Source organism: Gadus morhua, chromosome 12 (assembly GCF_902167405.1).
Source record: "Gadus morhua chromosome 12, gadMor3.0, whole genome shotgun sequence".
In the NCBI taxonomy this organism is placed as follows: domain Eukaryota; kingdom Metazoa; phylum Chordata; class Actinopteri; order Gadiformes; family Gadidae; genus Gadus; species Gadus morhua.
The window spans coordinates 26,528,643-26,551,855 of NC_044059.1; the positions used below are offsets into that span (position 1 = coordinate 26,528,643).

Sequence of the window (23,213 nt, forward strand, 5' to 3'; positions counted from 1 at the left end):
ATAAACAAATTTTTAAAATGGCCTGAAATTTATTTATGACGGTAACGTCCAAAACAAGGAACAGACAACATGCATAATAAAAAGGCAAGATTTAAACTTCAAGTGCTGAAATTACACCAGCAGCACTTCATTGTACATGTACTGCAGAGGGGCATTCGATGAAGCTGCAACTGCAGACATCGCTCAGGCCTTATAGGCAATAATCCCTTAACAATACACTGGTTAAGATCTAAAAGTATACATCTGAATGTATAAAACCTCATGGCATCTGAAAGAACACATTTGAATGCATAAAACCGCACATGGCTTCTGAAATGGACAGGTTGTTCGACGTACCACATGAATCACCCCTTGACAGACAATTTACATTAATTAACCGCGACATGAACCATAAAAAAAGATAACACTTAAATTCCAATGTAGTCCTTACGTACACATTAGCCCGGGTCCCCCGTCTTTCTGAGGGGACCCCTCGGACACACGGAGACATACACACCTCGACGGCCTCAGACAAACTCTGGCTCCTGGTCCCTGTTCCGGGTCAGGGGAAGCTGCTTCCTACACACGTGGGTCAGCCCTGAGCGGCTGGGTTGGGGGGAGAGGGGACAGTTATTGTTGGACTGGTTCACGTTGAGCTCCGCCAGGGCCTCGCTCAGCTCCTCCCCGCCGCCGCCCTCCTCCTCCTCGGGGGGCTCGGTGTCGGGCAGCGCCGGGACCTCCCCCCGTCCGTCCGGCGGCCCCTCCTCCGTCTCGATGCAGATCACCGGCAGTCCCAACGGTCCGGACGGCTCCGGGCTCTCCTGGTCCTCCTCCTCCTCCTCCTCCTCCTCGTCCTCCACGCTGAACTGGCTCTGCTGCCGGGTCAGCCTGGGGCGGTTCTCTGGGCTGTCGGGCCCCTGGCCCCCCTGGCCCTCCACCTCGTCCGTCTCCGGGTCGGAGTCGGGCAGCCGTTCGTTGGAGCCCGTGGAGCCCGGGGAGCTGGCTGGAGGTCAGATCATGACCCCAATCGGAGCATTAGGGCCGAGCCGTGTAAAAGGATGCAGATAGACGATGTTGGGAGTGGCCCCGCGTTTAGCAGCGAGTCCACTCCTAATTGTACTGTGGATTAACGGTACGGGTGTCGTGCGTGTGGGGGAGTATGCCCCAAGTCTTACCACATCCTTCCTCCTCCACCTGTCCAGAGTCCGGTCTGCTCGCCTCTTTGGTTTCCTCGGCCTCAGAGCTCCCATCTGCAGTGCCGATCTAGACCAGCAGGGGGTAGACTGTCAGAACACCAACCACCACGCCAACCACCTGCTTATCCATCGTTTGTCTTCATCCAGAAGAACCACTTAGTGATTATACATGTTTGAGTGTTTGACAACGCGTACTATTGACTGTTTATGCAGACACACAAGGACCGGTAAAGCCGGTTCTCCCCACGCCACACCAATGCAAACCTGCGTCTCCCAACAGAAGTACCTGCTGCGCGGTGGCGGTGGGGGTGGTGGTGGCGGTCCTGGGCTGGAAGATGGCGGCGTAGAAGACGATGAGGGCCTCGATGATGCGGGCCTGGTGGGGGTAGTCCACCAGCGAGGACAGGGACACCGTGGCGCCGGTGGGGCGCGGCCGCATCAGGGACGGCCCGAACACGATGCCCAGGTTACTGGGACTCATCTTGTTGTCCTGCTCCAGCTCAGAGATCCTGGAGGGGGGAGGGGAAATCAGTTTGTGTTCATTCGTTTGAGTAAAAAATAGCGAATCAAGTCGACGGTACAGCAAACAGTTTTCACCCCGCCGTTATCTCCCAAATCAACAAGAACACGGACTGTACAGACAATGCAAAAAGGAAGAAGGATCTTCTTCCTCCATCAACCAGAACACGGAAGAGCATGGACAATGAAAAGTAGAAGAATCTTCTTCTGCCATCAACAAAAACATGGAAGAGTACTCACAATGAAAAAAGGTGATCAATACGGTAATCAAACAGTGGTCTTTTAATTGATATCAAAACTATTTAAAGAGGAGACCAAGCACCAACCCCTCCCTAGGTGGTGCCGGGGTGTGGTTCTCCCCCTCTAACCGCGGGACGCCCCAAGCGGTTGACCACGCACCTGCGGAGGTGGCGTACGATGTAGCGCAGTGTGGCCATGTTGGTCTTGGGCAACTCCTTCAGGAGGTTCCTCAGCTTCTCCACCAGGACCAGGATCTCCGGGTCGGTGTCGTCCCCCAGGTCCACCAGCTCGGGTCCCTTGCCCCCGACTCCACTACCACCACCACCACCAGCAGCACCGCCCTCCGCCCCCTCGTTCTCAGGGCTCTCGGCCTCGTGCTGCAGGCTCTCCTTGGACAGGCCCATCAGACTGTGGTACAGCCGGAACAGCATGATGGGCTCCGGCAGCTGGGGGGGAAGAAGAGAGAGAGCAGACAAAAGAGCTGGGGGTGAGCCGGGTGAAGTCGGAGAGGAAGTTGCCGTGTTCGAACAATGCCGATCTGTGTTTGAACGATGCAAGGTGTAGGGATAACTTCAGGGACGACACAAAGGCCTCGTTTAGAAATGTGTGCGTCTGAATTGGGCATGTTCAAAAGGAGAGGGCAGAGCACAAGTTTGTGGAAGAGGAGACGAGGAGAGAGTCGATACGCCCTCTTGTGTTTCGTAGCACCGAAGCCGGGCCGACGCCCTACCTGTCTGAGGTAGAGCTTCAGGACGTTGCTGATGTCGTGGGGGGAGCACTGGGACAGCTCCACCAACTCCTTGCCGTTCTCAAAGACCTGACACAGCTTCTCCACGCGAGTCTTCACCCCATTCACCCGGTAGATGCCCTGCACATCGCCGCCAGGAGATAGATCCGGTCAATACATGGACAGCTGGTTGGGGATATAGATCGCCATTTTGGAAGTAGACCTGGGTGTTTGTGACCCAGAGTCCAAGGTTCAATGCAAAACTTATCAGTTACATTTAGGGCATTTAGCAGTCGCCTTTATCCAAAGCGGCTTACGACTGATTTGTCAGAAGAAAGAGAACCAATATATCGCTGTCGGTACATTAAGGATGTTCATAGAACGAAATAATAACAATTGTTAGGTTAACCCATTCCCGATATACAAAAAAGATAGATATATGATAAGATGCTACACAATGCTAAGCACAGTTTTTAAGTGCCAGGAGGTACAAAATACAACAAATGTGTAAGAGAGGTGTGGGGGTAAGGGGGGAAGCTATGCAGAGTACCTAGGTAAACTCTGAACAACACGGTCACACCATCAATATAACAAATGTAAAAAAGAGAATAAAATACTGGTGTCAACAAGTTGTCAACAGTGGTCCAATGTTATGGACAGGCTTTTGAGGACTTCGAAATAAGAACGCAACATGAACCCCAGGGCATGTGACCACCTTGAGCTTGAGGGCGCGTCTCTCGATCTCCGAGATGCACTTGGTGATGATGAAGGGGACGCCGTCGCTGGCCGCGCCCGCCACCTGGGAGAAGTCCTGGCCGAACAGCTGCAGGCGGCCGTGGAGCTTCTTATGGCCGCACTGGATGGCCAGCGTCTCCAGGCAACGCTTGTGGCACGCCAGGAAGCACTGCGGGCCAATCAGAGACAGGGTGGAGCCATCAGAGCAAGACCATATAAGGCATGGTGACGGGAAACGCAGACTCCTGCCACGCTCGTCTTTCATCGTTGCCAGAAAATGGTATAGAAATAGCCGTAGCCAGCCATCAGGTAATTATTTCCTAAATATATATACATTTTTTAATTATACATAAAAATATTTCGAATCAGGATTTGAATTAACATTACACATGCGCACACAAAATATAATAATTTGAATAAAGTATTTTTGCCCTCTGTATCTATTTAATTATAGATAATGAGTTTGTTTGTAGTGTATGGTTTGGGTCGGGTTTGTAGAGGACATCTTGGTTTTTTGAATTTTGCTTGTCCAGAAATGCAATTAATAAGCTCCATTAAAAACGTAAGCAATGAATACATTTCAAGAACATTTGTCGTGGAGTTCGTAACCTCCTTTCATGGACTCGATGATTCATAAAAACCAGAATACATATATTCTAATAATGTAAATGCTGACCTCCTCACACTCGCCGCCCTGGAAGTAGACGTAGCTGTCGCACTCGCGACACTTGGCCGGGGTCCGCAGCTTCCTGAGCCGGTGGGTCTGCGCTGCCTTGGACAGGCCGATGTTCCGGAAGGGACCGGTGGAGACCACCACGTCGGGCTCCAGGCCGTTCATTTCTAGACGCCATCAACACACGGTTAAACCTTTTCCAAAGAGGCTGTAATACATTGAGCTCCTTCAACCAGGGGTTGACACCGAGGTTTCAAAAGCACATGTCCATCGGGCAAGTACAAGTCATGTTCACTTGCCCAAATTAAAATCTGAATCGTGAACGAGCCTTTTTGCCAGGCACCTGGCCTAATTTTGGGGAACTCAGAAAACTCATCCTAGCTCAGACTGAAGCTGAATGTTAGCTTCCTCATATGTATGCGTTTAAAAAACAACAAACTTCTTCTTTGTTACTGATTAGTGATTTCAGTCCACCGTTGCAACCTATTAAACCTATCCCCCAGTTATATGTAGACCTGAATGCTTTCAACTGGATTTTATGCAAACGTAAATAACTAAATGTCCAAGGTAGTACCAAAGATACGTTGTTTTTTTTACTTTCACGTTCTTGTAGGTCTAAATGAAATAATCACAATCGCGTTTATAGCAGTGTTTTCACAATACTGGATTTTCTAACTTCGATACTATACCTGGAAAAATATGGATATTCTATACCACAATTTCCTCTCCTGGAACCGTCACCTTATCGTGGTGGAGAGGTTTGCGTGTCCCTGTGAACCTGAGAGCTGTGTTGTCGGGAGCCTTGTGCTCCTGGTAGGGTCTCTCATGGCAGAGTGGTCTCAGGTGAGGGGCCAGACTAAGAATGGTTCAAAAAACTCCAATGAAGAACGAAAAAAGAGGAGATGTGACCCGGCCCGGAGGAAGCCCGGGGCCCCCGTCTGGAGCCAGGCCCAGACGGAGGGCTCGATGGCGAGCGCCTGGTGGCCGGGTTTGCCACGGAGCCCGGTCGGGCACAGCCCGAACAAACTACGTGGCACCCCCCCTCTCTTCATCCCATGGGCCCACCACCTGTGGGAAGACCCGTTGGGGTCGGGTGCGCAGCCACATGGGTGGCAGCGAAGGTCAGGGGTCTCGACGGACCAGACCCGGGCGGCAGAAGCTGGCTCTGGGGACGTGGAACGTCACCTCGCTGTGGGGAAAGGAACCGGAGCTTGTGAGGGAGGTGGAGCGCTATCAGTTAGATCTGGTGGGGCTTACCTCCACGCACAGTCTCAGCTCTGGTACCGTACTCCTGGATAAGGGTTGGACTCTATTCTTCTCCGGAGTTGCCGAGGGCGTGAGGCGCCGGGCGGGTGTGGGGATACTCATAAATCCCCGGCTGAGCGCCGCGGTGTTGGAGTTTACCCCGGTAGACGAGAGGGTCGCCTCCCTGCGCCTAAGGGTTGTAGGGGGGAAAACTCTGACTGTTGTTTGTGCATATGCACCAAACAGCAGCTCAGAGTACTCGGCCTTCTTGGAGACCCTGAATGGAGTCCTGTATGGGGCTCCAGTAGGGGACTCCGTAGTTCTGCTGGGAGACTTCAACGCCCACGTGGGCAACGATGGAGACACCTGGAGAGGCGTGGTGGGGAGGAACGGCCTCCCTGATCTAAACCCGAGCGGTCGTTTGTTATTGGACTTCTGTGCTAGTCATGGATTATCCATAACAAACACCATGTTCGAACATAAGGGTGCTCATAAGTGTACCTGGTACCAGAGTACCCTAGGCCGAAGATCGATGATCGATTTCGTGATCGTGTCATCTGACCTGAGGCCGCATGTTTTGGACACTCGGGTAAAGAGAGGGGCGGAACTGTCAACCGACCACCATCTGGTTGTGAGTTGGATCAGGGAATGGGGGAAATTTCCGGATAGACCTGGTAAGCCCAAACGAGTAGTGCGGGTGAACTGGGAACGTCTGGAGGAGGCCCCCGTCCTAGGTATCTTCAACTCACACCTCCGGCGGAGCTTTTCTGGCATTCCTGTGGAGGTTGGGGGCATTGAGCCGGAGTGGGCGGTGTTCAAAGCCTCCATTGCTGAAGCTGCGGTGGCTAGCTGTGGCCTCAGGGTCTTAGGCTCCTCAAGGGGCGGTAACCCTCGGACACCGTGGTGGACACCGGTGGTCAGGGAAGCCGTCCGACTGAAGAAGGAGGCCTTCCGGGATATGATATCCTGGAGGACTCCTGACTCGGTTGCAGGGTACCGACAGGCTCGAAGGGCTGCAGCGGCTGCCGTGTCGGAGGCTAAGCAGCGGGTGTGGGAGAAGTTCGGAGAGGCCATGGAGAAGGACTTTCGGTCGGCACCAAAGTGTTTCTGGAAGACTATCCGGCACCTCAGGAGGGGGAAACGGGGAACCATCCAAGCTGTGTACAGTAAGGATGGGACTCTGTTGACCTCAACTGAGGAGGTCGTCGGACGTTGGAAGGAACACTTTGAGGAACTCCTGAATCCGAATAACACGCCCTCTATGTTGGAGGCAGAGCTCGAGGTTGATGGTGTTTCGTCGTCAATTTCCCTGGTGGAGGTCACTGAGGTAGTCAAACATCTCCGCAGTGGCAAAGCCCCAGGGATTGATGAGATCCAGCCAGAAATGCTAAAGGCTCTGGGTGTTGAGGGGCTGTCATGGTTGACACGCCTATTCAACATCGCGTGGGAGTCGGGTACAGTGCCAAAGGAGTGGCAAACCGGGGTGGTGGTTCCCCTGTTCAAAAAGGGGGACCAGAGAGTGTGTGCCAATTACCGGGGTATCACACTTCTCAGCCTCCCTGGTAAAGTCTACTCCAAGGTGCTGGAAAGGAGGGTTCGGCCGATCGTCGAACCTCAGATTGAAGAGGAACAATGCGGTTTTCGCCCCGGACGTGGAACTACGGACCAGCTCTTCACTCTCGCAAGGATCCTGGAGGGGGCCTGGGAGTATGCCCATCCGGTCTACATGTGTTTTGTGGATCTGGAGAAGGCGTATGACCGGGTCCCCCGGGAGAAACTGTGGGAGGTGCTGCGGGAGTATGGGGTAAGGGGGTCTATCCTCAGGGCCATCCAATCTTTGTACTCCCAAAGCGAGAGCTGTGTTCGTGTTCTCGGCAGCCAGTCAGTTTCGTTCTCAGTGGGTGCTGGTCTCCGCCAGGGCTGCGCCTTGTCACCAATCCTGTTTGTGATATACATGGACAGGATATCGAGGCGTAGTCGTGGTGGGGAGGGGTTGCAGTTCGGTGGTCTGAGGATCTCGTCACTGCTTTTTGCAGATGATGTGGTCCTCATTGGATCATCGGCCTGTGACCTTCAGCACTCACTGGATCGGCTGGCGGCCGAGTGTGAAGCGGCTGGGATGAGGATCAGCACCGCTAAATCTGAGGCCATGACTCTTAGCAGGAAACCGGTGGATTGCTTACTCCGGGTAGGAAATGAGTCCTTAGCCCAGGTGAAGGAGTTCAAGTACCTCGGGGTCTTGTTCGCGAGTGAGGGTACTATGGAGCGTGAGATTGGCCGGAGAATCGGAGCAGCGGGGGCGGTATTGCGTTCGCTTTACCGCACCGTTGTAACGAAAAGAGAGCTGAGCCGCAAGGCAAAGCTCTCGATCTACCGGTCGATCTTCGTTCCTATCCTCACCTATGGTCATGAGGGCTGGGTGATGACCGAAAGGACGAGATCGCGGGTACAAGCGGCCGAGATGAGTTTTCTCAGAAGGGTGGCTGGCGTCTCCCTTAGGGATAGGGTGAGAAGCTCAGCCATCCGTGAGGAACTCGGATTAGAGCCGCTGCTCCTTTACTTAGAAAGGAGTCAGCTGAGGTGGTTCGGGCATCTGGTAAGGATGCCCACTGGGCGCCTTCCTTGGGAGGTGTTTCAGGCACGTCCAGTGGGGAGGAGACCTCGGGGAAGACCCAGGACTAGGTGGAGAGATTATATCTCAACACTGGCCTGGGAACGCCTCGGGATCCCCCCGTCAGAGCTGGTCAATGTGGCCCGGGAAAGGGAAGTCTGGGGCCCCTTGCTTGAGCTGCTCCCCCCGCGACCCGACCCCGGATAAGCGGATGACGATGAGGATGAGGATGAGGATACCACAATTTTTTTCAGAAAATAACTTACCAAAAGTAAGTAAATGGAGTATATCTCCAAATCTGCTAGGGCTATAATATTACATCTTGGTGCCAATAGAAAGATTGTTTCTACAAGTGAAATATTCAATGTGGATACTACTGGAATATAAGTGGTTACATTTCCACCTGAAATAATTATCAGTTGGTCATCATCAGTTGGTATCACTGTTGTACTATAAGACAAACATTTTGAAACCTGTATTTAAAGTTCAGGGCAAATATAAATCGAATGACACCAAGCCAAACATTCTCAAATACACATGGCCACTAGATGCGCTGAAGAACACGTGTTCTTATTGAAGGCAATTGACCTTTTCCCTAAAAAACCTTCTCTTAAGTCATTTATTGTATCAACATTGCAAAATTCTGCCGCTGGATTATCTGGTTAGGGTAGTTTAATGAGATCAGATTCACTTTTGTGGACAAAAATCACAAAGGTCAATTTTCATTTTTGGTTGTTAAAAGAAAAGGGGAAGTTTCTTAAGTTGTTTTTTAGTGTTTTTTTTAACGGGTTTTGTCCGAGAATGATATGCTTTAGATTGTCGGAATCAGTGGAGGCTCAGCTTTCATCTAATATATAGTTTGGTCCAATTTCGTGAAAAATATCGCTATTGCTGTGCATGTGCACAGTTATGAAACCCAAACCGTGTTATTGCATTTTCATACGACTTTAAATTATTCTTTTGACTTTCCTTGGTAATTTGCTTTAACCTAAAGTACTTCCAAACCGCACTCCATCACTACTGCGTTTACCTTCTCTACCTAAACCGGTCGCGGGGGCGCTGCACTTGAGTTGCTAGCTGTGTAGCTTACCTTTAGCTAACCTCGTCCCACAGCACCGCACTGCGAGTGAGTGACAGGAGGCGGGGCTATATTCGCGCAGTGTGTCTGTTAACTCGCTGTCCGAGGGAAGAGAAGACTGATCAATTGCAAATATATCTATTTTGTGTGATTTTGCTGAAGAACATGGTTGTTCTGCAGTTTTTAGAATCTCTTAAATAAATAGCCTTTATATTAAAAGGTCCCATGACATGCTACAGGTGGTGATGTAACGGCTTGTAACGGCTAATCAGCCCACACTTGGTGGCATGTCATGGGACCTTTAACAAACCCTAAAAAAATGCACTTGCCCTTTCGGGCAACCAGAAATCATCTCAACCCAAACATAATTTTTAGTAAGTGGGCAACCGTTAGTGTCAACCCCTGCTTTAGCTCACCGATATCTTTACCGCAGTCCCGTGAATCAACGTCCATAATGTTAAAGACATAATGGAGGACAAACTATAGTAAATAACATCAATAACCATGACAGGCATCCCTCAGTTAAACATAGCCCCTAACAAACCCCTGAGCGTAGTTTGGGGTACGAAGGAGGTCACGTTCCCGTCCTTCTCCTCCGCGTCTTCGTTGGAGGACATGGTTCCAGTGGAGGAGCTACGGCCCAGCTTCCCATCGTCATCTGGAAGAAGCAACGAATAACACGCACCGACACGTTGAGCTAACCCTTTCTCCACCGTTCAGATGCTGCAGGACAGTTACGGAGATGGGTGGATGGCTAGAAATAACAATTCCGATTGATCAGGACTCCACATCCGTGAGTGAAATGAAGTCTCCGTCACATTTACATTTAGGGCCTTTAGCAGACGCTTTGATCCAAAGTTTACACACACGTTCACACACCGATGGCACAGTCAACCGTGCAGGGCGACAGCCAGCTCGTCGGGAGCAGTCAGGGTGAGGCGTCTTGCTCAGGGACACCTCGACACTCGAGGCTAGGAGGAGCCGGGGACCAAACTAGCAGCCTTCAGGTTGTAAGTCAACCCTGCTCTACCTCCTGAGCCAAGCCGACCCCAGCACTGTGTGAGCAGTGACACAGGGGTGAGGAGAAGGTGAATGACTTACTGGTGCTGATCGTAGGCGACTCCAGGCCCGCTGCTCCGACACTATCATCACTCACGGTGGATCCCCAGGATTTATGACCCAGCCCTGAGCATTCCCCAGATGAGGGAGAAGGGGTGCATCAACAGATCAATTGACTCGAATCAGAGAAGTGCCAAACATATTTTCCAACAAGACTATTCACCCCCTAGTTCTCTTCTTGCCTTACCGATTAACTGAATTCTAGCTGTGTGATACTGCCCCAAGGCAACGGGTCTATTTGTTTACCCTGGAATACCACGCAGAAACGGGATACCACTCCACAGGCGAAGGCCTTGTATTTAGTTAGATGGGTTTAGTGTTACACTAAGGCCCAATCCCATTTCTACCCCTTACCCCTTCCCCATGCCCCTTCAAAACAAGGGGGAGGGGTAAGGGGTAAGGGGTAGAAATGGGATTGGGCCTCAAACATGGTTCCTGAGTCACAGTGGGGTGATGGCGTTAGCGGGGAGCCCTTACTCTTTCTGTTGACCTCTGCGTCCCTAGACTCATGGGCCTCGTTGCTGAGCGACTGCTCCGCGTTGAAGCTGTCGTTCCTGGACCTGCTGCTCTGGCTGGGAGACACAGGGGACAGCGTTAGAAACGTGCAATTGATGATGCTACATATTTATGAATCGGGGGGGGAGGGGGGAATAGAACGCCATAATGCGCAAATGACGACCAAGGACAGACGCACATCATAGAAGCAGACGCTACGGCCAAGATGTTAAAATGATCATCCCACAAGTGACAACTTTGACTCGTTTACGGTAACATACAACCACGGCGGGAGCGGTCCCGTGTTGTGTTCATGCGCTTCGCCGACCCGGGCTTGGGCCTAATGGGAATGGGATTGGGCCTTAGGCCCAATCCCATTTCTACCCCTTGCCCCCTCCCCTTGTTTTGAAGGGGTAAGGGGAAGGGAGGAGGGGTAAGGGGAAGAAATGGGATTGGGCCTTACTGCGTGGGGGCCGAGCTGGAGGGCGAGTAGGGTTCGAAGGTGTACTGGGTGACGGGCTGCTCCGGCAGCTGGAGGTCCCGCATGCAGGCTCCGTACTGCTGGCCCAGGTCGTACAGCTTGCTGCTCTCGCACAGGGTCTGGTAGTTGACGGGCAGGGCGACCGTCTGCATGTGCATGATCTGGTAGTAGGAGATGGTGGCCTGGGGGGGGTGGTGAAACAAAAGAGTGGAGGAGTTAGATAGTCCACAAAAGGGAACCATGACCTTATGATCGTTTCCCCTCCTACTCATCCAACGTCTGGAGTATGAGCAAAATGCCACTCTGGCACTGCTGTCTGGGAAATAGTTATTGGCACATGTCAAGTGTACAGATCTGTACAGTCGACGTTTTCCAGTGGTTATTTTTTGCGTTTCGTGCGTTGGTGGTGGCGATGTTTTGTGCAAGTGTGTGTGCTTGCATGTCATGGGGGTGTTTTGTGCTTGTGGTGGTCTCTTGTGCATGCGTGTGTGTTGTGAAGTTTTGTGCTTGAGAGTCTTGTTGTTGTCTTTTGCGCATGCGTGTGTGTTGTGAAGTTTTGTGCTTGAGAAGCTTGTTGTTGTCTTTTGCGCATGTGTGTGTGTGTTGTGAAGTTTTGTGCTCATGTGATGTTGTGATGTATTGTGCGCGCGCGTGTGGCGGCGTTGTCGTTATGTGCGCTAGGGTTGTGGTGTCGTTCTGTGCGCGTGTGTACTCACGGAGCGGAGTGTCTGGTCACTCTGTTTCACCAAATCCTGCAGCTGCCTCAGCACGGTGACCTTGGTGTGTTGCAGATTGTTGTCTTGCGTGGTGGCGTCCGCGATGCAGGTCTTATAGGTGGCCTCGGCCTCCTCCGCCTGCAAGGCCCACAAGACCGTCAGACACAGAGAGACGGACACACAAGATGGATTCACGGACGGACGCAGACACACAAGATGGATTCACGGACAGAGAGACGGACACACAAGATGGATTCACGGACAGAGAGACTGACACACAAGATGGATTCACGGACAGGGAGACAGACAAATAAGATGGATTCACGGACAGAGAGACAGACAAATAAGATGGATTCACGGATGGACGCACAGAGAGGGACAACTACAGACAAAGAGATGAGCACTACCATCAGCATTTGTAATCAGTTGGCCCATCTAGACAGCCAACTATGACCACATCGTTTACACCGATCTAACAATTACAGCCATATCTGTCTGTGTCTGTCTGTCTGTGTCTGTGTGTGTGATAAAGGAGCACCACTCAGTGCTGAAGGAGCTGTTGGAGGACCTTGTTGCGTCTGTCTGTCTGCGTCTAATAAAGGAGCTGTTGGAGGACCTTGTTGCGTCTGTCTGTGTGTCTGTGTCTGCCTGTCTGTGTCTAATATAGGAGCTGTTGGAGGACCTTGTTGCGGGCGTCCTCCTCCACGCGTTTCTTCTTCTCCAGGGTCTTGCCTCCGGCCTCCTCCTCGGCCCGGCTGGCCGCGGCCTTGGCCTTGTCGTAGTCCTCGCAGCGGACCACGTACGCCTGCTTGGCCTTGCGCAGGTTCGCCTCGCACTCCATCTGCAAGGCAGTGGGGGGGGGAAGTTCCTCACACATCCTACGCTGCGTTCGGTTCTTGACGCACGGCGACCCAGTGTGACATCATGACGTGGTGCAATGAGGCTCAACGTGAAACTGAAAGGATTATCGGTGCGCAAGTGTGTGCACGCCCAGCAACCCAGCAACCCAACCGTCCACCCAACAACTCAGCCACCGATCCAACCATCCATCCACCACCCACCAGTTTCCTCTTGGCTCGAATCCAGGCCTCCTTGATCTCCTTCCGCTTCTTCTCATGCTCCTGTTTGCGCTGCATCAGCGGCTGCAGAGAGAGGGAGGAGGCGGTGAGTGGAGAGGGTAAACAGTTCCTGACCGAGCAGATAGCATCACAATATAGCCCTGATAAGGCCGTGCTTGAGAAGGTGGACATACCGATGGTATGACGTTTTCTATACACACCTGGATGACTGTTTGCCCAGCAGAGTGCTGCATTGAGTCAAGACAGATATAACGTGTGCGCGCATGCGTGCGTGCGTGCTTGTATGTGTACGTGCATGTATGTGTACGTGCCTGTATGGTTGTGCAGTGTAGGTGTGTGTTAAGTGTGTACTTGTGTACCTGGATGAAGGTCTGGTTGTGCAGCGTGGCGTAGGCCTGCTGAAGGCCCACACTCTGCTCCTGGTCCTGCTCCAGAGCCAGGGAGTAGATGGAGAACAGCGGCATGTGGGGCTGGGGGGGAAAGAAACACTTTACACCTGGCCACAAGGCAACGTCAGGTTGGTAATGCTAGGTTAAGCATGGTTAGCTTGGAAGAGGCTAGTATTGGCGGCGTTAGCTTGGTATTGGGGGAATTTCTGATGCTGGTATTGGAACAACTCTGTGGACAACCAACGAGTAGGACGGAGGTGGACATTTACATGCGTGATGCTGTGCTTGCAGGACTGGTACAACCTCTGCAGGCCTTTGGAGAACTCCATCTCTGGGAGGGACAAAGACAGGAACCGAGGTTAGGAAGGAATGAAAGAGAAGGCCGTCTCCTTACACGTGTTCACGATAAGCAGGTGTTAATGGTAAATGGACTGTATTTATAAAGCGCTTTTCTAACCAGTGACCACTCAAAGGGGCCACTATCACCCAACGTTCCCAGATTCAAGCACATTCACACACTGACGGCGGTGTACACCACGCAAGGCGACAGCCGGCTCGTCGGGAGCAGCTAGGGTGTGGTGCCTTGCTCGGGGACACCTAGTCACTTAACAAGCCGGGGATCGGACCAGCAACCTTCCGGTTACCAGCCGACCCGCTCTACCACCGGAGCTATGGTCCCCCATGTGCATGCCCACCGAGCGAGGTCCTCTTCTCCACGTAGGTGATCAGGTCCTTCATGTACTTGGAGATGGTTTTGGCGTAGAGCAGCGCCGAGTCCACCCCTCCCTCGCTCCGCTGGAGGACCTCGTTGACGTCGACGTCCTGGACTGCACACACACACACGGTGTTAGTTAAGAGTCAGGTGCACCAAATGGGCCTCATCGTGTTAAGGCAGTGTGACACACACACACACACACACACACACACACACACACACACACACACACACACACACACACACACACACACACACACACACACACACACACACACACACACACACACACACACACACACACACACCGCTGTCTGCATGGCCTACCCATGTCCTGGGAGTCACTCCTCAACAGACCCCCGTCGGCTCCGTGTCCCGACGCAGCGTACAAGTTCTCCAGAGACTGCGGAGAACACAGACCACGGTCAGACCAATCGACCAGCCCCCAGAGAGGCAAACGTCTCACCGCGGTCTCCTCCCATGGAGCCTCGTTAGAACCTGATGGGCCAGGAGCCAGAGCTCCAGCGCACTCACCCTGCTCTTCTCTGTGGGCAGCAGGGACAGCAGGGTGCTGCTGTCCACCTCGCCCATGAGCAGCTCGGACACACTGGGGGGGGGGGGGGAGAGGAAAAAAGAAAGAAAGAAAGAAAGAAACGTTCAGTAACTGCCCTTCAATTGAATCTAAAAAATAAAAAAGGTATGACCAGCTTAGAACATTACTTTAACTCAGACGTTAAGCACAGTAAACAAAATACATGCTATAGCAAATTATTTATTTGTTATATAGTGATGGAGAGAGATATAAAAGCATTATGTCCCTTTACAAACTCTATTTGATATTCTTTGGATCTGCCACGTTAGGGCTGAAGTGAACCATTTAATTTCTTCAATCGCAGAAGACAAAAAAGGAAATGAACAAATGAGCACAAACGTCTGCATTCTCTGCTCACTTCCTGAACACCTAGCCGCTGGTGACGTCAAATGGGGAAACATTTGAGATTAACAAAAAAGGGTACATTCAAATTTATCATGGCCGATTTCATCCCAACGCAATCCTTTGGTAGCCCTTTGGTAGCTAAAGATGACGGATTATTCGCAAAAACATCCTTAATAAATCACAAACAGGTGATTCTTCTGGGGTTTAAGTTTGTACAACAGCCTAGGAGCAGTGTTTTTTTCATATGTGGTAACGAAACCACTTCCTGTTTTGAGCTCTGCCTCATGCAAATGTTTCCCCATCTCTTCACTTCTCTCTCCATGCGCATCAAAGAATCCTTGCTTAAAAATGTGCATGTATACTGTATATAAATCAGTCTTTGCCCATTCTTTTCTTGTAGTCCCTGTAACCCAATGATCTAAAAAAAAAACTAGACACATTAGTTCTGAGATTAGTGCAGCTCGCAATACTGATTGTAATTCAACATCAATCTAGGTTAAATTTGTAAAACTAAATCGACGTTGACAGAGAACGAGAGTTGTGTAATCCAGGATACTGACTTGCTGCTGAAAGCGACTGCGATGGTCTCAATGGCCTTCTCAAAGTCCTGCTTATCCGCGTCGTTGCAAAGCTCGTAGTGAAAGCCTGGAAAGCAAAGTCACAAGTGCCTGTGTGAGACAATGTGCTGTGACAACGAAAGAATACAAGTTCATATACGAGAGCAAACATTACTAAAAAGAAGATGGAAAATAAAAGTACATCCATTGTAGAATACAAAAACCCACCCATATCTAGAGATGTTCCCATAAAACTTCTACCTCCCTAATACCTGAACTTGTATACAGAGTAAGATTATTATTTCGGGATAATTTATACAACACCACATTTGTATTCTTGCAGTTTAGCGACTCGGTAGCTCGAACTCGGTAGGTCGAAGATGAAGCGTTTCCCATTCCGACTTTCCACCTCTGACCATTAACGAACGCAGCATAACACTGCACGCGTTTGTGATGTTCTTTGCCCGTGTAGTAAATAAGCTAGTCACGTGATGGTATCGGAGAAAACTCCATATACTGGAATCGGAACAACTCTGGCCGTATCACCCCCAGCCGCTGGGACCCACGTTAAAGTAGCTGCTCTAGATGTTGTGCTCTATGCCTCGGACTGACCTTTGACCTTGGAGATGAGTTTGCCGGCAGCGGTCAGGATCTCCACGGTGTTGAGCAGAGGGTAGGTGTTGATCACCTGTCGCAGCACGCGCAGCACCTCCCCCAAGCACTCGTGGGCCACGGGACGGCGGCTCTCTTTCTTACCTGGGCCGGAGGAAACGGGAATAAAGGTAAGTGGAGGGGGCGGAGGCGGTCGAGAGTCTGTTAGATCGCATATGCCGTCCACCGTTGCCCAATTCCTGCTTCCTATGAGCGGGTGTACGTCAGTTGAAGGAAAATGTCCACATTTTCAACATGGAGCCATATTTAGATTGTTTTGTGACTAGGGGACCTACGCGACCACATCTCGGAAATAAATCCGGTATTGAGTTGGAATCCTAAAAAGTCATCTTCTTGGGCAATTGTAGCTGGTCAATGTATGTCCTATTAAAGTGCTTGTTTTTATTTTTCCACTGACAGGCCGATATTGCTACATTATGGGAAGGATCCCCACGGAGCAACAACTGTTTGATTGCTTCTCGCTGATCCTGTCTGTGTGTTAGTGTGTCCAACCCGGACTCACTCAAGGAGCGAAACCCTTGGAGACAACACGTCCCCCCCGCTATGCTATGCTATGCAACACACACACACACACACACACACACACACACACACACACACACACACACACACACACACACACACACACACACACACACACACACACACACACACACACACACACACACACACACACACACACACACACAGAGGAAGTGGACTGTTCCATTGTTTGGTGAGATTTCAACATCATTCATACTATTGAGATACACAATGAATTGAGAGAATCCACCTCAATAGATAATATCAACACGTTAGATTATACTTCTTACTTAATGCCTTAAATTCTGGCATTCAAGCGAATGCATCAATTCATAATTTCGGTCAGAAAGGGGAAAGATCCATCAGCATCGACGAAGAGCCTACGACCTTCACCACATCTTCGTCATGTCTTGTGATTTGAAGTCTGACGAAACACGTCTAAAGGTCTCAGAGAGCGAGGAACCAAGGATCCCGCCAGGTTGAGTAATGAGCTCGGTCGGCTGCTGACGTGGATCGCGGCGACGCAGCCAGCCTATCAGGGGGGGGGAAACACCGCGACGAGGCCTTTCTGTCAAACGCTATCCATCATGCCTTCCTGTTTAGATGCTCCCTGTGGTTGGGGGTCATGACACAATGGAGCCAAATAAAGGCAAGGCACCCAGCAGAAGAGATAGCTCACTGGGGCGACTGAAGGTGAATAAAAGACGAGAAGAAGAAACACCACCGTTATATTAAGCAGTAAGGTGTAGGGCTGGGTAAAAAATCTCGATTCATCAATGCACTGCAATGTAGTTGTTCTCGATTCAATTTCGAGTCAGAATTCTTTTTGAAATCGATTATTTCCATTAAAGAAAAAAAAGAAGCATACTCAGTCATTGTAATCTAGAACCGAGTATGCCTAAATGTACATGCCCTTTTACATTTGTCCATGTTATGATTACTTTTATACTGCAGGTTTAGCTCAGGAACAATAATATAGAATGGTGTATTCCCTTTTTGCTAGTAAAAGCACAATGAAATGGTTAATTCTAAATAATATTTATTGAATAATACTGCACGTATTATTGAATCGATATCGAAGCAATTGGATCAATATCAAATCGAATCAAGACCTAAAGAATCGATTTGAATTGTGAGGTAGCGGGCAATACCCAGCCCTGGTAAGGTGCCACCTTGACGAAAACAAGCAAAGGCAAATAGCAAGCATAGGGTGCCTACCCATTTATAACCAGTTAGTTCTTGGGAGTTTGTTGGATTAGTATTATGAGTATTATGAGGGGAGACCACTTTGCAGAGGCCAGCGCTTCTTAAAACTGAGGCTCAGGACACAAAATGAGTCCTGATCCAGTTGGAGTTTGGCCCGAGTCTGACAATGAGACAACTGAGCCTTTTGTTTAGGGCCGGGCCCCTCCCATCCTTATCTCTTGTGTCCCGCGAGGACAAGTTCAAGATCCCCGTAGACTTCGTACTCTGCCTGAAGACGTTTTGCTACGTGAGCTCTGCAGCGCAGTGCAAGAGGGGGACGGTGCTGCTGTGAACATGAGGCTGGCTTCCTGTTTGGGGCTGTGCGGTCGGCTGCGGACGCAGCCTTTCAGTTGGAGAGAGGAAGCCAACAGGCACTTGTTCGACACACACACACCCACACATACATATACACACCAAAAGGATCGGAACAAGCTTTGTAATGCCTGCTTGCACACCCCTCTCCTCCACACATAAAATAAATAAGGCAAAAAAGTATTGTTGTCGACAGGCGCTCAAGTTTGACGCATTACATCAGAGGACACGAGCTTTAAAAATAAAACTGACCAACCGACTGACGAGTACACAAACAAATAGCACTAAAAAACAATGGCTTTGACGAGGAAATAAAACGAATGCCTCTCCGAACTTTTGAGATGCATTTTGATCGCGAGCACTGAGGTATTTTCTTTTAGCCACTGATGTAATGAAAACCCCTTGGTGTTTTATGATAAGCCTAAATACAAACCCAGCAATTTAACTGATTAGCACTTGCAATAGAAAAAAAACGGCATATGTCAAGACTGCACACACTCGAGAAGCCCAAGGCCATTGCAACACTTCATGCCAATTACTGCAGTGTCACACCAGACCATGTACACATGTACACATGGCATTGGGTAGAGAATCGATCGTGGTAGCCAAAAGATTGCAAACTGCACCTCCCACATTGCCTGTACTCGTCTGTTCTCTTTCCCCCCAAATGAATATCAATACCCATATTGACAGACGAGATCAACCGGTTGGAAGCGTCTCCGTGCACAGCGTTTAGTTGCATGTTTACAGACAGGGCTCCTGCAAACTGGTCTCTGGGTATATACCCTCCGCCACCACCAGCGTCATGTTTACAGGGGAACTGGTCAATGGACTGCAGTATATAACCAAAGCGCTTCAAAATATCGCCTGACATTCACACACCGACGGCGGTGTCGACCACGCAAGGCGACAGCCAGTTCGTCGGGAGCGGACAGGGCGAGGCGGCCCTGCTCAGGGACTCCTCGTCACTCGGCTAGGAGGAGCCGGGGATCACCAGCCGACCCGCTCTACCTCCTGAGCTACCCCAGCCTGGTCCCCCGGGGTACGTACCCTCGGCCAGCACCACGTCCTTCAGCTTCTCCACCGCCTCGGCGAAGCGGGCCACGTCCCGCAGCAGAGCGGGGATGTCCTCCACCTCGATGGCCGTGCTCTCCACGCCCTCCACGGGCTCTCCAGGCCCTCCACGGTTGGTGGGCATCGGGGGGCCCTTCCCCTGGCCCTTGGTGAACACCCACGACTGCAGAGGGAACCCTGGAGGAAGGGGAGGAGAACTGCTCAGCCAAGCCGACGCTTGGTTCAACTCTTCACAGGGTTCTCCTAGAATCTGCATAGCCTCACCCCGTACGCTCTTATTGTGTGTTGTACGTCCTGCCACTTAATGTACGCTCTTATTGTGTGTTGTACGTCCTGGCACTTAATGTACACTCTTATTGTGTGTTGTACGTCCTGCCACTTAATGTACACTCTTGTTGTGTGTTGTACGTCCTGGCACTTAATGTACACACTTATTGTGTGTTGTACGTCCTGGCACTTAATGTACACTCTTATTGTGTGTTGTACGTCCTGGCACTTAATGTACACACTTATTGTATGTTGTACGTCCTGGCACTTAATGTACACACTTATTGTGCGTTGTACGTCCTGCCACTTAATGTACACTCTTATTGTGTGTTGTACGTCCTGGCACTTAATGTACACTCTTATTGTGTGTTGTACGTCCTGGCACTTAATGTACACTCTTATTGTATGTTGTACGTCCTGGCACTTAATGTACACACTTATTGTATGTTGTACGTCCTGCCACTTAATGTACACGCTTATTGTATGTTGTACGTCCTGCCACTTAATGTACACACTTATTGTATGTTGTACATCCTGGCACTTAATGTACACACTTATTGTATGTTGTACGTCCTGCCACTTAATGTACGCTCTTATTGTATGTTGTACGTCCTGCCACTTAATGTACACACTTATTGTATGTTGTACGTCCTGGCACTTAATGTACACACTTATTGTATGTTGTACGTCCTGCCACTTAATGTACACACTTATTGTATGTTGTACGTCCTAGCACTTACTGAACACACTTATTGCATGTTGTACATCCTGGGACTTAAAAATAGTACTTAGCATTGTGAAGCATCTTATCCTAGCTATCTTTGTTGTAGCGATTGATGGTGCTTGGCAATTGATTCTATGAACATCCTTACAGTACAGACAGTGATATATTGGTTCTTTCTTTTTGACAAATGTACTCATTGTGTGTCGCTTTGGATAAAAGCGTCTGCAAAATACCCTCAATCTAAATATATCCATCGCAAAAAAAACCTCAAAAAGTGTGACATTAACATGATACTAAAAAGAGTAGACCATACACTAAAAGGGCCTCTACTCCCGTGACCCCCTCGCTTGCGGTGGCATGTGTATAGTTCACAGAACATGTAAACGGCCCGACAGCCAATCCCACGTGCTCTATGAACCGCCTCGTGTGCAGACCTGCAGCGCTGGCATGTCGGCTGAGCGAGGTGGGTCTCCTGAGCGTGGCCATGTTGGAGGAGCCAGTGACGCCCTGCTTGGCGTGCTGTGTCGCTGGGGTGCCCGGGCAAGACAGCGAGGAGTCCAGGAAGCCAGCCGTGGCAGGGGAGAGGTGGGAGGAGGAGGTGGAGAAGGATGAAGGGACTACGGTGATCTCAACCCCATCTTTCCGGGGCTGCTCTTGGAGAATGGAGAGCTGAGAGTGTGAAGGAGGGAGGGAGAGGGATGGAGAAAGGGAGAAGGGGTGAGGGGGTAAGAAGGGAGAGGGGTTGAGGAGGGAGGGAGAAAGGGAGAGGGGGTGAGGAGGGAGAAGCGGTACACAGAAGGACGAGATCGGATTAATTGTGCGCAAGGTCCAACGACAACAAAGCACGACGTTGTATGCTCTTGAACCTTAACACAGCAGGGTGTTGACAGTGGGTGATGAGTGGCCAGGGCACCAGCTGACCTTAAACAGTGGTGTTGTTGGTAAATACAGAACGGGAGACTTACACAAGATACTCTGCAGTTTTGCGCAACGCTTCCTGGGCCAACACAGGGTGTGGCAAAGAAATACAGAAATGGCAATTTAGTAATGAACTTCATAAAAAAAAGAAGGGGTTAAGTAAGGCAGCGGCTTTTGGAGAACGCCAGATCTCAACCCTTTAAAAAGATGAACGTATAAAAGTAGCTGAAAAAAGGGTTTCCTAATAGACTATAGCTTCTAGCTATGATCCTTATTCGTGTTTCTCCTGGCTTGCATCTGAGCGGTAGCTCCGTTTAAAAACATGAGGGACCAGAGACGGGGAACACAACGGCAGGTGCCCCCCCACCCCAGCAACAGAAGCACCATGCTTGGGGCAGTCCAACCTACAATGAGGGGAGGCCAACACGACAAACCTTCAGAGTTAGCGCTCCTGTACATAAATTATAAGGTTGAACCAAGCTCTGAGAGAGCAGGCAATATGGAGAAGAGAGCAGGTGGGTCTGTTTGTGCGTGCGTGCGTGCGTGTGTAAAATAAAAACACACTTACCTGTTTGAGCCATACGTTGGGCTTGTTAGGCAGAATATCCAGTTGGTCCTTGGCTTTCGCGTCTGATTTTTTAACTCTCCGACTTGTAGCGTAAGGGTTGTAGCTGGTTTTGCTACCACGTCTCAACATGCTCATGCTCCTGCTACTGCAACTGACTCGGCCCCATTGCCAAGTGCCCTACTAGTCACTCGAAACTAACGTCGATTGCAGAAATATCCTTAGCAGGTGATTCGTGTGTTGCAGAAATGAGTCAGACTGTTTCGGTTGGGGCAATACTACAACTTGATATGGAAAAAGACAAGTATGCCTACGTGTTAGCCTGCATACAAAGATGTAGGCTACTTCCATTCAAAATTTAAACAAAAACAAATTCACCATTAAATAATTAAATTGGAATTGTTTATTTATTTATTTTTTATTGCGTTAACGTAAACAAACAAAATATGGATAGCCTAACTCTGCAGTTAAATAGTCAGAGTTTGAATTTGCTTTACATTTTGATTAACAGTTACTTCATTAGCGTCCTCAAACGGGGTTTGCGTTTTCCCAGATGTCACTGGACTAACTTCACTAAATTTGAGTGCCCCATTCGGCAATCTATAATCTCCATAAACCATATGGCAACTTGTGACACGAGAACAGAGGAGGAAATCACAAACGATGAGCTACTCACGGAACAGGCGTTGGTCTGTGGCCCCGGGCTTCCTGATCGGCTCTTCTTCGAGATGGACGGCGTCTTTATCAGTTCCCGTTTCTTCCGGGTGAACATCTTCAAAGTGCCCTTCCCGTCCATCCTGACTTCTTTGAGTTTGCCGTACAGCCCCCCCACCCACCCCCCGACTCGCCACTTGTGTGTTCGGCCAGTTAACACCGGCACCTCTGCGCCATCGAATCCAACCTTCACCCACGAGAGATGTCTGTCTACGTTCCTCCTGCTGTCACACATGGAGTGCGCCGCTGCGCGGGCTCATTGACAGCTCACCACAAACAGCCACTGCGCTCGTGGCTTCCGCTCGCACCTCCCTTCCGACACACACCGCGATCCCCGCGAGACACACTATTTTGAGGTTCACAATCGATGGCCGTTCATCAATAATGTCTGAATGAGGGTCGCGTTAGCACTATTGTGTTGTTGTTTTTTAAAACCGAGAGCTGTGTGGTCGATTATCATTGTAATTATTTCCACTGCAGTGGAGAGTGAGTGGGAAAAGTATGTGAGTGGGTTCGCGTCAATCAATGTCTCGCGAAACACCTGTGAGGGGCTGTAACATGACCAGGTGGGAGTCCAGTCACTTTATAGCGATAGTATCGAACACTTTTTTTTTTAACCCCGTCTCCGATCTGGGTTGAGTAGTTTACGAGTGATCATTCATCAGCATATTAATATTAAAATAATAATGATTTAGAGACAAAAATGGTT

General features: G+C 50.1%; 1 protein-coding gene across 2 annotated transcripts; it reads right to left on the reverse strand.

The window, feature by feature from the left end:
- Positions 1-4: 4 nt before the first annotated feature.
- On the reverse strand, positions 5-22,881 carry arhgap45b (Rho GTPase activating protein 45b). Of its 2 annotated transcripts, none has more exons than XM_030371871.1 (24): positions 22,467-22,881; positions 20,742-20,976; positions 19,293-19,493; positions 16,104-16,247; positions 15,495-15,579; positions 14,532-14,604; positions 14,325-14,400; positions 13,978-14,109; positions 13,552-13,613; positions 13,253-13,363; positions 12,876-12,956; positions 12,497-12,655; positions 11,815-11,952; positions 11,081-11,280; positions 10,600-10,694; positions 10,105-10,188; positions 9,548-9,661; positions 4,073-4,236; positions 3,377-3,565; positions 2,665-2,802; positions 2,094-2,380; positions 1,462-1,684; positions 1,155-1,242; positions 5-982 (listed from the first exon to the last, which is right to left on the reverse strand). In XM_030371871.1, the coding sequence occupies exons 1-24, from the start codon at positions 22,737-22,739 to the stop codon at positions 507-509; spliced, it is 3,828 nt and encodes a 1,275-aa protein (XP_030227731.1). In that variant the 5' UTR covers positions 22,740-22,881; the 3' UTR covers positions 5-506. The 2 variants fall into 2 exon arrangements, with proteins under 2 accessions (XP_030227731.1, XP_030227733.1); XM_030371873.1 differs by lacking the exon at positions 22,467-22,881 and adding an exon at positions 21,794-22,460.
- Between the last annotated feature and the right edge of the window lie 332 nt (positions 22,882-23,213).